This window comes from Phodopus roborovskii, unplaced genomic scaffold, assembly GCF_943737965.1.
Source record: "Phodopus roborovskii unplaced genomic scaffold, PHOROB, whole genome shotgun sequence".
Lineage (NCBI taxonomy): Eukaryota > Metazoa > Chordata > Mammalia > Rodentia > Cricetidae > Phodopus > Phodopus roborovskii.
This window is the reverse complement of record NW_026126511.1, coordinates 16,289,440-16,304,048: the sequence shown is the minus strand read 5'-3', so window position 1 is coordinate 16,304,048 and position 14,609 is coordinate 16,289,440. Positions and strand designations below refer to the sequence as shown.

Sequence of the window (14,609 nt, the reverse complement as noted above, 5' to 3'; positions counted from 1 at the left end):
TCTAACTCTGGATCTTCCAGAATGCTCTTGAAATCCAGCAGTCAGAAAGAGGAAAGGAGCAACCCAGGAGCCCCATTCACCAGGTGGTTTGAAGACTTGATTATTGTAGTTTGGATTAACTCTCCTCTTACGCTATTCTACTCTGCATTTATAACTTCGGGACTAAGGATCATTTTCCTGTTAATGTACTGTATGTTTAACTTTAGACAACTTTTATTCTGATGTCCCATTGGCTCAGTAATGCTAAGATATCAAATTGTTTTTAACAAAATAAATTTTCTGAACTTGGGCTAAGAAAACAAAAGAAAGGGACTGTCCTTGGCAATACTTGCTATTAGGTACTCTCAGAAGGTAGGGATGTGGCCCAAGATGAAGGATGACATTTGGAAATGTATACATTACAGCCCAGAGGTTCAAGAGCAGTTATGGTTGAAATATCTGTGTAAGTGTACAGTTCTAGTTACAACTTAGCATGACCAGGAAATGCAATACCATTTCTCTCTTCCTGTGTACTTTAAGTAACATGTCATGGCAGCCTCTGAGACACCAGTCAGCGTTCACGCTTAGTACCAAGGTGTAGAGGATGTGAACGGCTCTGAATAAATGGTAGCAGGAAACCATAGAAGAAATGGTCTATATTCTTTAATTCAAGCAGGTTTTGGAAAGACATGGGTATTGAGTAACTAGAGAATCACTTTCTCTTGTGGGAGGTATGAAGATAGACAAGAATGGGATATTTGACATTAAAGAACACAGGCATTGATGGAATTCCCATGTGTAACGATGGAAGAGCAAACAAATGCCTGTTTTCATTTCTACCCATTTGTTGTAGAACTTCATCAATAAACCACTACATCTCAAAAAAAAAAAAAAAAAAAAAAAAAATCCGAGCAGGTGACTGATTTTCTGAAGGAAGGATATAAATACAAAAGCATGTGTGAATGACAGCACCCCCAAAGTCATTAAACCTTCAAAATGCAATCTTCTTCAAGTTCATTAACTGACTGTGTGATGTGTCAACCTTTAGAAGTCATTGTCCACCTCAGTGTGGCACTTGACATCCTGTGACTAACAGGTAAAGAAAATTTGTATTTCTCTAGTTGTTTCGGGAGAGAGAAATACAAATATATTATATATTTATGTAATAATTAAATATATTCTATATTAAATAGTGATAAATAAAAATATGTTATATACTAAAAAAAATTGTAAAGTATTATTTTGACAAAGCCTTAGCTTCTGCCAATCAAAGGGCTAAAACGCTGTCAGATTGCACCTAAGGCTTAGAGCAGAGTTCTTCCTGTTTTGTTATAACCTATTTCCTTGTTTCCAAATTCAATTATAAATGTCACCTTTTATTTTCTACATTCTTTCTTTTCATTCCACTTTTCATTAGCTTAGAAGTTGTGCGGATACAATATCTTCAGTATCTCTTAAGTCTTTTCACTAATCGAAGTCAACATTCTTCCCATGAGACTTAGGTCAGCCATGCTTCGCATTCGGCCATCTTCCTAACTACACTGTTGGTATACTACAATCTATGAACCACAAGCACAATCACGCCTTTTAGCCACCCGAACCCAGACACTGCTTTCTGAAAATGTTGAAATTCATCAGGTTGACAAGATTTAGTTACTATGCCTATAAAGCTGAACAAAAAGGAAAAAAAAATTTTTTTTAAACCCATCCGAAAGATATTATAAACTAAAATCCCTGGCAAAGAAGGGAATATAAAGAGATATACTAGCATGCGAGTGGTAAAAACTCCTAAGTAAGGGACCTAAGTAAGCCCTGAAGTCCTGAAGATAGGTGTTCTGGCAGCAAACACTTCAGAGAATGACACCCAGCTTTAAGTCATCTTAACTTGTTCTGACAGAAGCTGATGCAAAGCCTCTCTAGGTGAAGAAATAGCATTTTAAAAGATATGCTGCAAATCTGACATCTACCAGCAATGCTCTAGACTTTGAGTAATTGAAATGTTAAATAAATCAATGGTTCATGAAAGATAAATATTTCTGAATGAGTAAAAAGAAATTACCTTCATCATTGTTATGGCAATGTATCGTGCCTCTTTTACAATCATTGGTTCATATGAAACATCCAACTTTGGTGACGCCAACCCACCAAAAGTCATGTCGGTGTTAGAAGACGTTGCTGTTACCGACGGGCTCCCAGGAATCCTCTGAGATTTCTTTACTTGCTCTTGCTGTAAAGACGTTTTTTTCTGAGAAACAGGTACAGCTTTCACTTCCACCTATCCACAATGATATAAACACCAAATACGTATAATTATCTGTGACACATCAGAAGCAGCAATCACAGTTACAAAGTCAGTGACACAAGTTTTGTTAGCACTGGTTCACCTCAGTCGTTTCCATTTCCAGGCAGACCTTACCTGTCATACACTGACAGTGTGAACAAAGGCGCCATTATTTTAGAACAAACAATTAAGATATCAAAACATAGAAATTAAATTTATCATTAGGATGATTGGGAAAGAAAACAGAAGGAATCTATATTGAATTCTTTCAAGAAGTAATATTGTTTTATCAGATAATCCAAATACGAATATCTCTCATATTATTTATTTGTAAAAATTTATCTGAATTCCTTATGTCAATAGTCTACAAAGGGGAGGATGGAGCGATGACTCAGGGGTTAAGAGCACTAGCTGCTCTTCCAGAGGACCTGTGTTCAATTCCCAGCACCCACACGGCTGCACACACTCTAATTCCAGTTCCAGGGGATTGGCACCCTCACACTGACGACATAGAGGCAGGCAAAACATCAATGCACATAAAAATCTTAAAAAGTAGTCTACAAAGGAAAATATACTCATTAATGGCAGCCATATATGAGTGAGTACATAACCATGCTTGTCTTCTTGTGACTGGGTTACCTCACTCGGGATGGGAAAACAGATTTTTTTCTTTTAAAGGCATATTAAGATACTGAAAATATTGACTGTTGCTATCAACTTTCCATAAATATTTTGAAGAGTCTGGGAGTGTAGTTTGGTGGCATAGCATGTTTAGTATGCATGAGCCAAAGAAAAAGGCAACACTTGCCAAGAAGTACAACAAAAGGTTTTCTTCTGCTTTTGCTTGCTTGTTTGTATACTGACAAAAAAAAAAAAAAAAAAAAAAAAAAAAAAGAACATTTGAATCATAGGTAGCCAAAATTTTAACACATATGAGTAACTTATCACATTCTGGGTATTACTTGTGAGACTGCCAAGACTAGGCAATCTGAAAAATATGGATCACCCCACCCAGTGTGTGGGGAGGTAGGGGGTAAGCTCCCTCCTCCATTTCATAGGTGTCAGCCAATGTTTGGGGCACTGGGCAGTTAAAAAAGGGGATGGGCATTTCTCAGTGTCCTGGAACTCCTCAAATATACCAGGCTGGCTGGCCAATGAGGCACAGGTAACATAGAGAAGTATATTTGTAATCAAATTTTAAGAATTTGAAAGCACTTGCTTTTTTGTTTGAACTTTAAATAGTGTTAAGTTGCAAATGTTTTGTCTTAAATAACAAAGATGAGACAATACATAAGATATCATGGTGAATGTATGCACATTACCTATCATATTGTAAATACTTCAGAGTACGTATTATTCTGTCTTTTCTTCCATGTTTGGGTCATGACACAGATTGGTACTGTGAGCTGGGATCAGAGTGTTTAAAGGCACTGTTAAATGTTCATTTCTGCTTAGTATCAGAGTCAGATGCCTTTATATAAGTTTAGGTCTTTGGTTTTTACAGGTATGAACAATAAGTATTACTCATTTTTTTACTGAGACAAGTAAAAGATTATGTAGTCAGACACTTCTGTCTCACTGGGTCCCACAGCCGTTTAGTCCCAAATGAGCACACAGAGGCTTATATTAATTACAAACCATTTGGCTTATTGTTCAGGCTTCTTACTGGTTAGCTCTCAATTATTAATCCATTTCTATTAATCCTTATATCCCCACAGCCTTACCTTTCCAAAAAATGCCTGGGGTTCCTATCTTCCGGGTGGCTACATGGCATCTCTCTATCTACCTTTCTCTTCCCAGCCTTCTCCTAGTCTAGTAGCCGCACCAATGTCATATGTAATCACACATAAACAAATGTTATTTTCATTAGTATATATATTTGTATTAGTCACTATTTTATAATCTCAATTTATATATTTTAAATTTGTCTATCAATATTGAGTTTAAGCTATCAATATCTTTAAAAAGGGAATTTAGTCAAGTGCAGGATATATGAGTCTTTTAACAAATAGATACAACTAAAAATGCATCATTCATTCATTTATTCAGTCCTGCTTTCCTGGAGACCTTCCTTCTATATAACTCTTTCAATGGACAACTTAAACTATCTTCTTTGTAGTCATTGTAGCACATAACTAGGAAATATTAATGTAAAAACAATAACCTAAGCAATTCCTCAGTGTCCTCCATAGACAAAGACAAAGAGAGAAGAGCAAGTGAACCCTGTAAACTTGCCATTCTCAAACCTCCATCAGTGACAGCAATGTGCAGACATTTCCTAATTCACACACAATTACCTTCATGTTGGGAACATGAACCACATCTCCATACTGGTCTTTTGTTTGAACAGTTATGGTGGTGGGCCAGCCACAACGAATATCATCCTTATTCAGGATTAATGATGTTTTCTGTGGATCAGCATAGGAATCTGGCTGAAGCCATCTAAAAGTGTTAAAAACATGAGAACTTGAAATTAAGCCAAATAAGCTAAACTCATATTGAACAAAACTCTAAACCAGTGACTTCACTTCTGATCCAGTGATAGTTAACAATTATTTTCCTGGGAAGCAATTCATACAAATCCATTAGACATACACAAAGAATGTATGAAGTCTCTGAAAGAATTTTAAAGTTAGAATATTGAACTTTTTACTATACAATATTAAAAAAAAACTAAGTTATAGCTAATATGAAGCAGTGAGGGAGAGCAGCTTCCCACAATCAACAGGAAAAGAACAGTTTCCTTATGAAAGCAAGGACAAAAATATTATTCACCTTGCTTTGAGCAGCTAGTATATGGACATTACTTTTTTTTTTTTTTTAACATAACATAACATGTCCACTTTCTTATAAAACTTGTCCATTTCCCACTGTTGGAGCTACCTATTCCTGAATCCATTTCACAATTTATATTCGACTGGGCTTATGAGATGAGTAAAAAATAATTCTATTATGCATTATATATATAAGTGTCTACAAACATAAAAGTGAGGATGACTTTAACAATTTGCTATTCCCTCCTGATCAATATTTTGGCTTTAAACACTAAAGTGTTTTAAAGCTCCAAAACTTAAAAAAAATTAATGGTATTGGGGGGTTGGGTAGGGGAGGGTGGCACACTCCTGTAGTTCCAGCACTCAGGGAGCAGAGGCAGGCAGATTTCTCTGAGTTCAAGGCATCCTGATCTACAAAGCTACACAGAGAAACCCTATCTCAAGAGACCAAAGTAAATAAATAAATAAATAAAAATAAACAAACAAAAAAACCCCAAAAACCCAATCCATCAAAATGGCAAAAACAATAAATTATTAAATGCCATATGTTTTAAAATATTATCCCCTTTTATTTCTTCAAATTCAAAATACATAATCTATATTATTGATGGGCTAATTTTAACATCAAGATGTCCATTTCCTGCTTTAATTGATTCTCAGAGATGAATATTTGAATGAGACTAACTGTAATATTGAAAGTACCTTGCAAGCCTTGCCCCACTTGACCCTGGGACACAAGCTATGAAGTCATCCAGAAAGGACTGTTCGTTGCTTTGGGTTTGAAGTGGTAAGTTTCCTTCAAGTGCCTCTAATATTGTTGGTGAATGAGAAAGCGCTAGGCCTTTTCCAAGAATGCCACAGTGAGTTTTGCACACCTATTGGAAAAAAGAAGTATCTTTGTATCTTTCTTATTTGTTGTTTATTTGTAGAAAGGCTTCACTATACAGTCCAGGCTGGCCTTGAAGATGGGATTCTCTCGTCTCAGCCTCCTGGGTACAGGGTATACAGATGTGTGACACTATACATGGCAAATAAAATGTTAAAACGTAAACCTTTCCATGAACTTTTCTACATGTACACGTTTTTCGGTATGCCTTATTGGGGAAAATCATTTCCTCCTATGCCCCAGTCTTACTGGCTTAGTAGGAATCACAGCAGGAAAATACTGTTGTCAGGAACAGTATCAGTTACCTATCTTCCTCAAAAATGTGTGACGGTAAAACCTCCATCCAGATGGCGTGGCCGAGCTCCTCCTATGCTGTGTAAATGCACAGCTGCAGGCAGTGGGGGGGGGGGGGGTGGAATCTCTCACTTTCAGTCCCCATTGTTGACAATCGTAAGTAAGCTGTGTTTACTGCATGGGGACGTGACCTTAGTACCAAGATCTTTACTAATTCGGCTGCGTATCTGTCTCACGAATATAAGAATATAAGTCTTACGACAGTTAAGGAAAACAGAAAGGAAAAAAAATGCATTTTTAGTTTTCACCCATCTGATAACTAAAATACTTTTCCTTTTGAAGATCTAGAAATGTTGAGACACCAGAAAATTTTTAATAAATTTTAAAAATTAATAGAAAAATGTTACACTTTCCAGGGAAATTTATTTATTTTAAAAGTAACCTTTGCATTCTACCCACTATGTTTGGTAATTTTTTTGTTGTTGTGGTTTGTTTTGTTTTGAGTCAAACAGACTTTAGCGAAAACCCTGGTTCTAGATAAGTTATATAACAAGTTACTGTTATCTACTGGTGTTCAAACCACTCATCTCTTAAGTGGTAACTATTAAATTTAAGTTAAATAATATGTATAAAACACCCATTACAACTGGGCGTTAGTGGCGCATACCTTTAATCCCAGCACTCAGGAGGCAGAGGCAGGCAGATCTCTGACTTTGAGGCCAGCCTGGCCTACAGAGCTAGTTCCAGGACAGACTCCAAAACAATTAAAAGAAACCCTGTCTAAAAAAAAAAAAATAAACAAACAAAAACACCCATTACAGTGTTTGAGAGGCAGAACATTGTTTATACATGATGCTACATCATACCAACTATATACCATGTCATGTCTACTTTATCCTTAAATAGTATCTAGTCTAAGTACTATTTTATATAGGACCATCTTCTAAGAAATGATAATGTATAACCTTCTTGAAAATGATTTTAAATTTGAATGCATCATGACACATGCCATTTATTAAATGTTTGTTAAATTATTATTTTTGTTCTCTAAATCTCTAAAATACAAAGACAATATTAAACACACATCTAGACACATATACATACACACATTTGGTAGCTTTTTAAAATCTAACAGTGTTTAAAATTACAGAGAAAATCATGGCTCCCTATGACTACAGCAAAGTGAACAAAGTAAAATCCCACCCCAGTTGTGTGGATCTAGGCAAATTATCTAAGAGCTTTGCTTCAATTCTCCGTAATGGAGACAAGAATCTCTAATTTACAGGGTTGCGTGATGCCTACATGAAAAGTCTATAATGCTTGAAAAGTCAATACAAATCAGTGTTTTATTCCCTTTGATCAATTAATCTCAGGAAATAAATGTAAAATACTAACTCTTAGAATCAGTAGAATTAGACACCAGCTTTTATTCTCAACTAACCAGATTCTTAGACAGAGCATGTAAATTCTGTGAACTTCAGATTCTGTAAGATGAACAAAAACACAACACTAACTTCATGGCTTAATTGCAAATAATAGTAATAATAATAATAATAATAATAATAATAATAATAATGTTAAAGGGATTATAAACTACAAAGTATACAGATAATTATGTAAATAAGTACACTAACAACTACATATACCTCGCACAGGATACAGGCCCAATCTAAATTAGTGCCACCCTAACTTGGACTTAATATTCTCTGGTAAGTGGTAAAACGGGAAAAAGTAGGCAAAGTCAAATAAATCATTTATTTTAAATATATAACCTTTCTATTTTGAACTATTACATGATAATTTTGAGTTACTGCTGATAAAATAGCATACTTTTTAGCATATTTTTCCTTAATTAAAAATAATATTATTTGTGGAAAATGTGTTTAGACAACCCTACAAATTCATGGAATCTTATGGTCTGGATACCACTGAATCCATCTACGCTTTGCCTTCATGCTGTTTCACTACAAAGCATTAGTTCATCACTGATGTCTCAATGGACAGTCTACATGAATACTCAATTATTACACCAAATCTCTAGCCTAGAATAAGCAGACATTATAATTTGAAAACACTGCTTACTAGGCTCCTCCCATTACTAGGCTCCTCCCATCCTATCAGTGACTGCAAGCTATATAAATTTATAGTACTTAAACTAAGAGAATATCCTGAGTAATGTAAGGCAACGGATCAATAGATTGAAATAAGACATTCAAAATCAGCACTTCAACTGAAATATAGATTTATTTCCATTATATTGTCAAAGTTCTACTTAATGTTTATACAAACAAAAATATTAGCAAATAATAAGAGCAACCAACTTATGGCTCCCAATCCTGAGAGCCAAATTGTTCTATGATGTTATGATATTAAAGTTTCATACAAGGAACCATGTCCTTTGTCAAATGCCTTTTCTCGTAAACTGGTAAAAAGACTTTACAGGTATATGGTGATATTTTGTTTGTGATCTAAAAAATATTAAGCTTGCTTGAAGATCAGAGTACAAAGCTAGCCACACTAGTTAGCCATAGAGGCCAGGCAGTAGTGGCACACACCTTTAATCCCAGCACTCTGGAGATAGAGGCAGATGGATTTCTGTTACTTCAAGGCCACCCTGGGTTTCACATTGAATCTGCCTAAAAGAAACAGAGCTCACACAAAGGTGAATCCAGCACTTGGGATCACATGGCAGCACTAAGGAGGTGGGGACAGGAGTGATATTGGAGGATGGAGAGAGGAGCAGTGCCATCTGAGGAGCAGTAGAGTCTAAGCAGTCTGAGAATGTAGTCCGAGGACAGGGTCGCCCCTTTCGTCCAAGCATTGGTAGGGGTAAGAACTTGCCAGTAACTTGGCTGCTTTGCTTCTCTGACCTTCAGAGATATCTGACTCTGAGTTTTTATTATTTAGAACAATTAGAATTCATGCTACTCAGATATGAATGAATCTTCCACAGCACTGAAGAGCATCCCTGTACCCTAGTTCTTCTTTTTCCCCAAGCAAATAGCAGTAAGTGTTCATATGGACCCTCTCATCAAGAGGAGACTTAAGTTATGTGGCTCTAGAATGTCAATAAACAGAATGAAGTACTTAACCACTGAGTCTTATGTTCGAGAAAATAATCACCATGTGAAAACATCATGTTTTAACAAATGAACAGAAGTTAAAATGTATAGGACAATACCTGCAATGCAGCCTCTTCAAGAATTTCAAGATCTTCCTCCAACTCATTACCTGTTACGCAAATCAAAAAGTTTTACTAAAACATACTAATAACTTTTCCAACCCTTTGTGTTCACTATTTGTTTTTGTAATCTTGCTATTATAGATTGAAGAGATTTACAACTCCAGATAAGTCTAGTAGTTAAGACTTTATAATGGTATCATCCACCAAACAATGTAAAGAATTAGTTAGACATGTTCAATCCAAGGTCCAGATGCTTCAAGTAGCCTAATACAGCTATGAGTGTAGCCCAACACAAAATCATAGATACTTACAACACAATGAAATTATTTTTGTGTGTGATTTTTCTGTGTGTATGTGTAATTCAATCCCATGGTTCTCGAGTATGAATTTTGTAGATGACAATGTTATGTTTCAATGTAAAAAAGTTATATAAGTCTGAGAAAGTAACTATGTAAGTGTGTTTATGTGTGAAGTTCTTATATTTATATTTCTTTTTTAAAAGAAACTAAAACTTTTTATTTTGATTAATAAGGCAGCTTTATTTCAGATAACAATGTTGACTCATCCTATGGTATTACTTACCTGTGTCTTTTAGCCATTTACTCTTTTATTGTATAATACAAAATATTTATTTATTGATTTTTCTTTGACAATTATGAAACACTACTATGGCTAAAGGGAAACAGTCCAACTGACTAGAAGAAAGTGTGGAGTAAATATATTCCAATCAACACAGTTCCCCTAAAGAAAGCCATTGTCAACAGTTTCTTGTGTATTATTCTAGAAATTTTACATGCAAATCTTAACTTCATGTGTGTATGTCAATGTACATAAAGGTGAACATGCATAAACTAATACACAGACATGATGCTGCCACAAGGAATGTGACCTTTTTGTATAACCGTTTTTTTTTTTTTTTTTCATTTAATATAATACGGAAAACTTTTTTCTCAGGCCATATAGTTATACTTTCTCTGTCATCTCCATTAGCTAGCAAACTAGGTTCCAAATGACAGATATGGTTGCAGCTAGGTTTGGCAAAGGAACTGCTATCTTCATCCTTCATTCAACATATATTTTTAAACTATTAATGTAAGAATGCAACAAAACACAGCCACATCAAAAAGTAAAATTTTAATAGCTAATGATGAAATTATTCCAATGATGGTGTTAATAATTCTCTTCATATAAAAGTATTAAGACATTAAGAGGACAGCACAAAGGAACTAATAGTAAACAGGACTGAGGAAACTGAGAAGCTTGAAAAGGAGCAAGAAAGGAACTAAAAAGGAATGACAAAGAAAGGTAAATGAAAGATGGAATAAGAAGGTTTTCATGGACTTTCCAAGTGAAAGAAATAAATACATGTATATGTATGTATGTATGTATATGTATATGTATATGTATATACATATACATATGGGTATATATATATATGTAAGTATGTATGATAGGTATATGGAGTACATACATATATGTGAATTTGAGTACATAAAAAGGTTATAGTGTCAAACAGCTATTACTCATATATACATGTACTCACAGAATTTGTATTGAAAGTTTACCTTTGGACGCTGTTTAATAAATGTCTTACTTTTAAATTTTCTTCTGAATCCTTAACAACAGCTCTTACTTGGCTAGACTCACCAATAGGAAGTGCTAGATCCTTCTTCATCAAAGCTGCTGCACAGACTCCACCGAGATTAGCTAATTCTTTCTCCAGCTGAATAACTCCCTGTAGAATTGCATAAAATTCACTACTTTAAAAAAAAAATGTTCAAACATGGGATATGAAAACATTGTAAATCAAAGTTAAGCTCTGTTGACCAAACCAGAAAACATGATGCTTAGCTGGCAACTGAGAAAGAGATTTAGTATTACACCCCATGTTGTTACAGGTTTGGGTTTATACCTTCACTGTCCAAATCATTTTCCATTTATATTTAGGAAGATTATGACCTTGGCTTTATTTTAGTGCTTGATTTAAAACATTTAAGAAAATCTAGAATAAGTAAAGTCACCGTGTGGAGCTATGTTTTGTTATTTACTAAAGGTAGAACTACTTTAGCATGGGGCATACAGTTATGCTTCAAAGTACGTTTCAGTTATACAGGGTCACACTGCATAAACTCAACTGTCCCCATGTATGAAGAGTAGCAAAACATTAACACATAATTAAACTACACAATATTTTAAACAGAAACCTCCAGCCTACAAGACATCTTTAATCAAAGGAAGCTTCAGAAGAGTCAATTATTAACAGACTGAAAAGATAGTTTGTTCTTACCTCATCAGGTCCAGGGCTAAATTCATATCCAATTGCAAAACACTTGAAACCATAGAAGGAGGCTTTATCATCTTTCACATAATCTGAAGCAGTTTCCAGTGAAAACAGGGCTTCATTTCCTTAAAAAACAAAAAGTGTGTGTATGTGTATGTAACAAGAACCAGTCTCTATGAATAAGGTCTAAATCTGAAAGAACTTGATAAACTACCATTATTTTATCATATAAAACTCTTCAAAACAGTTATTAAAATGGAAAGAAGACTTTTTGAGGGAGAGTCCTTTATTTACTTGCACAAACCATGTTAAAAGCAACAATATCAAGAATAGAACCATCCCTAATGAATAGTTGCTAATTTCCATTATAATCAAACCCAATTCCTTAAGCCTACCCTTAAGTTATATAGGCATTTTTTTTTTTCAAAGATCTATTGATTACTGAGTACCTAGGCTAGTCTTATACCCTGCTAACTGGTATTTCCTGAACCCTTAACAATCCAACAAAAGTGTGTTAGAATTAAAAAAAAAAAAAAAAAAAGCTAAATTCATTAAGGCCAGGTTATATGAAAGATGACAAAACTTTTTTGTATGGTTTTAAGTCTTTGAAAACTAGTTATTGTTAGATAGTTATAATACCATGGAGATTAACAAGTTTAAAAACTTAACTTTCTTTTAAAGAAAGACATAAATATCAGAAATAAGTGTTTGCATAAGAATACACACACACACACACGCACACGCACACGCACACACACACACACACCTTCAAAGGAAGGGACTGAATTCTACTTCAGAAAGATAGCATTTACTGGGAAAATAAAAAACTAAAATCATTTTTACAATTTTTTTTTTTGTAGTTTGGTCCCATCCATACAGAAGACTCAGTATTTATTTTTCCTCCCTAAAATTATCCAAATAATCACTCCTCATAAATTTTGAGAACACTATGCCTAACACATCTTATTTTTCTCAATTAAAACCAAGACCTATAAGTCTTTACTAATTTTCTCTGCAAACACTTTCAATGATGCCTCATTAATATACATACATGTACCCATCTTAACCATAGAAGAGAGAAGAGAAAATTCACCTGGCAACACTAAAACCATAGTAGGCCATCCAGAGGATCCTGAATATTTCTTTAATTCTATCCATGAGTTAAGGTTTTCATGAACAGTTGTCAATTTTGGTCCATATCCTGAGTTCTGAATAGTTCTCACAGGAATAAGCAAACGGAGGACATCTTCTGACTGTGCAGTACCACACTGAGGATCAAATTCAATTGTCATCCACCTGACACATTCTGGGAATGTCACCTGGCAATGAAAAGGAAGATATGAATACACATGCACACCCTCTGTTTATGTATGTGTATGCCTACATTAAATGAAAGGGGAGAATGATACATTATAAACAAAGGGGGGAAATGAAGGAGAAGCAAAATAAAGAAACAGACTCTCTTATAATTTAATTTTGGAGTATGCAATTATTTAAATATTAGAAATCAAAATTCAATTTAAAAGCAATTCATAAAACAAAAAACATATATATATATATATGTGTGTGTGTGTGTGTGTATGTATGAGTATATTGTATATGTATGTATATATGTACATATATAGTATAATAGAATCAGAGAGCCTTTTTCTCTTCTAAGTGGCTGATTCCAGAGCTGAATGTGAGCCTAAATATTTGCTCATTCCAGGGAACAAAGATGCAAGGGAAATTGGAAGGGAGAATCTGAAGTCTCAGTAAAGCAAAGTGAAGAGATTCACATCCAGCCAAGGGGACAGTTTCTTTAACAATCAAAAGCTGAGGGAACCAAACAGCAGAGATGGAAGAGGATGGATATATTTACAGGGATTTAACATGTCTCAAGAAAGAAAGAGAGAAAGGAAGAAAGGAAGGAAGGAAGGAAGGAAGGAAGGAAGGAAGGAAGGAAGGAAGGAAGGAAGAAAGGGGGGGGGGTTCCTGAAGAAACACACAATCCCAAATATCTTCATCTTATGTGAATTCAAATTCAAGCAAACTCAAAAGATATGCATACTTTATAATATTAAGGAGTTGCTAATTTTAAGTGTTTTAACACTAGGGTTATTTTAGAGGGTTCTTACATTAGAGAAATACAAAAGAAAATTAGGTGAATTGTTTTATACTAATATAAAAGGGAAGTAGAAGATAAATGAAGTGGCTTGGTTAAGAGTTTAGACTTAAACCAGGAGATGAGTAAGTAAGTAGGCTACTGTACTGCATTACCTTGTCAATTACATATGTCCTATTTCTAAACCAGATTGAATGTTTTAGAAGCACAAAACATAATTACATTGAAAAAACATGATTTATTCTCATTTATTTACTAAAAGGACTTGGATATAATATAACCTTAAATTTTAAAATATTTCGCTTTTATTTTTTTATATCATATTTTGAGTAGACAGGCTATTTTCAATTTTCAGAGTTCAGATTGTGATCCAAATAATGCCAGTTTAAAAAGGATGATTTATAGGCTAGGGAGATAGTCTATAAATTTGGCTAGTTGGAGGACTAGAGTGTATTTTCCAGGACTTGTGTCAATGTAAATAAATAAATGCAGGTCCATGCTTTAATCCCTGGTTTGGGAGGTGAAGACAAGAAGACCACTGAGCTTGTGGGCCAGCCAGGCTGGTGCTCTTAGCAAGTTCTAACCCAGGGAGAGACTGTCTCACAAACAGTGTGAACAGTGCTTAAGGAACATGAGCCTGACTCCTGACCTCTTTATCCATGAACAAACATGCCCACAGAAACACATATACAAATACTATTTACGAATTTTAAGATTTGTATTCACTATGATTATACAGCACAGCACAGAGTTTAGCATTATATACTGCAATATTGCTAGAAAAATATTTGCAAACAACTCTTAAAAACCTACCAAAGCATAAAAT

The 14,609-nt window shown here is 34.6% G+C and overlaps 1 protein-coding gene across 13 annotated transcripts in view; it reads right to left on the bottom strand.

Moving 5' to 3' along the window:
- Window positions 1–14,609, bottom strand: part of Mycbp2 (MYC binding protein 2) — a 209,618-nt gene that overhangs the window by 78,235 nt on the left and 116,774 nt on the right. For all 13 annotated transcript variants that reach the window (XM_051195259.1, XM_051195261.1, XM_051195260.1 and 10 more), the window contains exons 41-47: window positions 12,773–12,998; window positions 11,686–11,804; window positions 11,046–11,133; window positions 9,396–9,445; window positions 5,737–5,909; window positions 4,558–4,702; window positions 2,039–2,254 (exon numbers count right to left, since the gene is read on the bottom strand). In XM_051195259.1, the coding sequence (XP_051051216.1) occupies window positions 2,039–2,254; window positions 4,558–4,702; window positions 5,737–5,909; window positions 9,396–9,445; window positions 11,046–11,133; window positions 11,686–11,804; window positions 12,773–12,998 (1,017 nt within the window). The remainder of the gene's footprint in view (window positions 1–2,038; window positions 2,255–4,557; window positions 4,703–5,736; window positions 5,910–9,395; window positions 9,446–11,045; window positions 11,134–11,685; window positions 11,805–12,772; window positions 12,999–14,609) is intronic.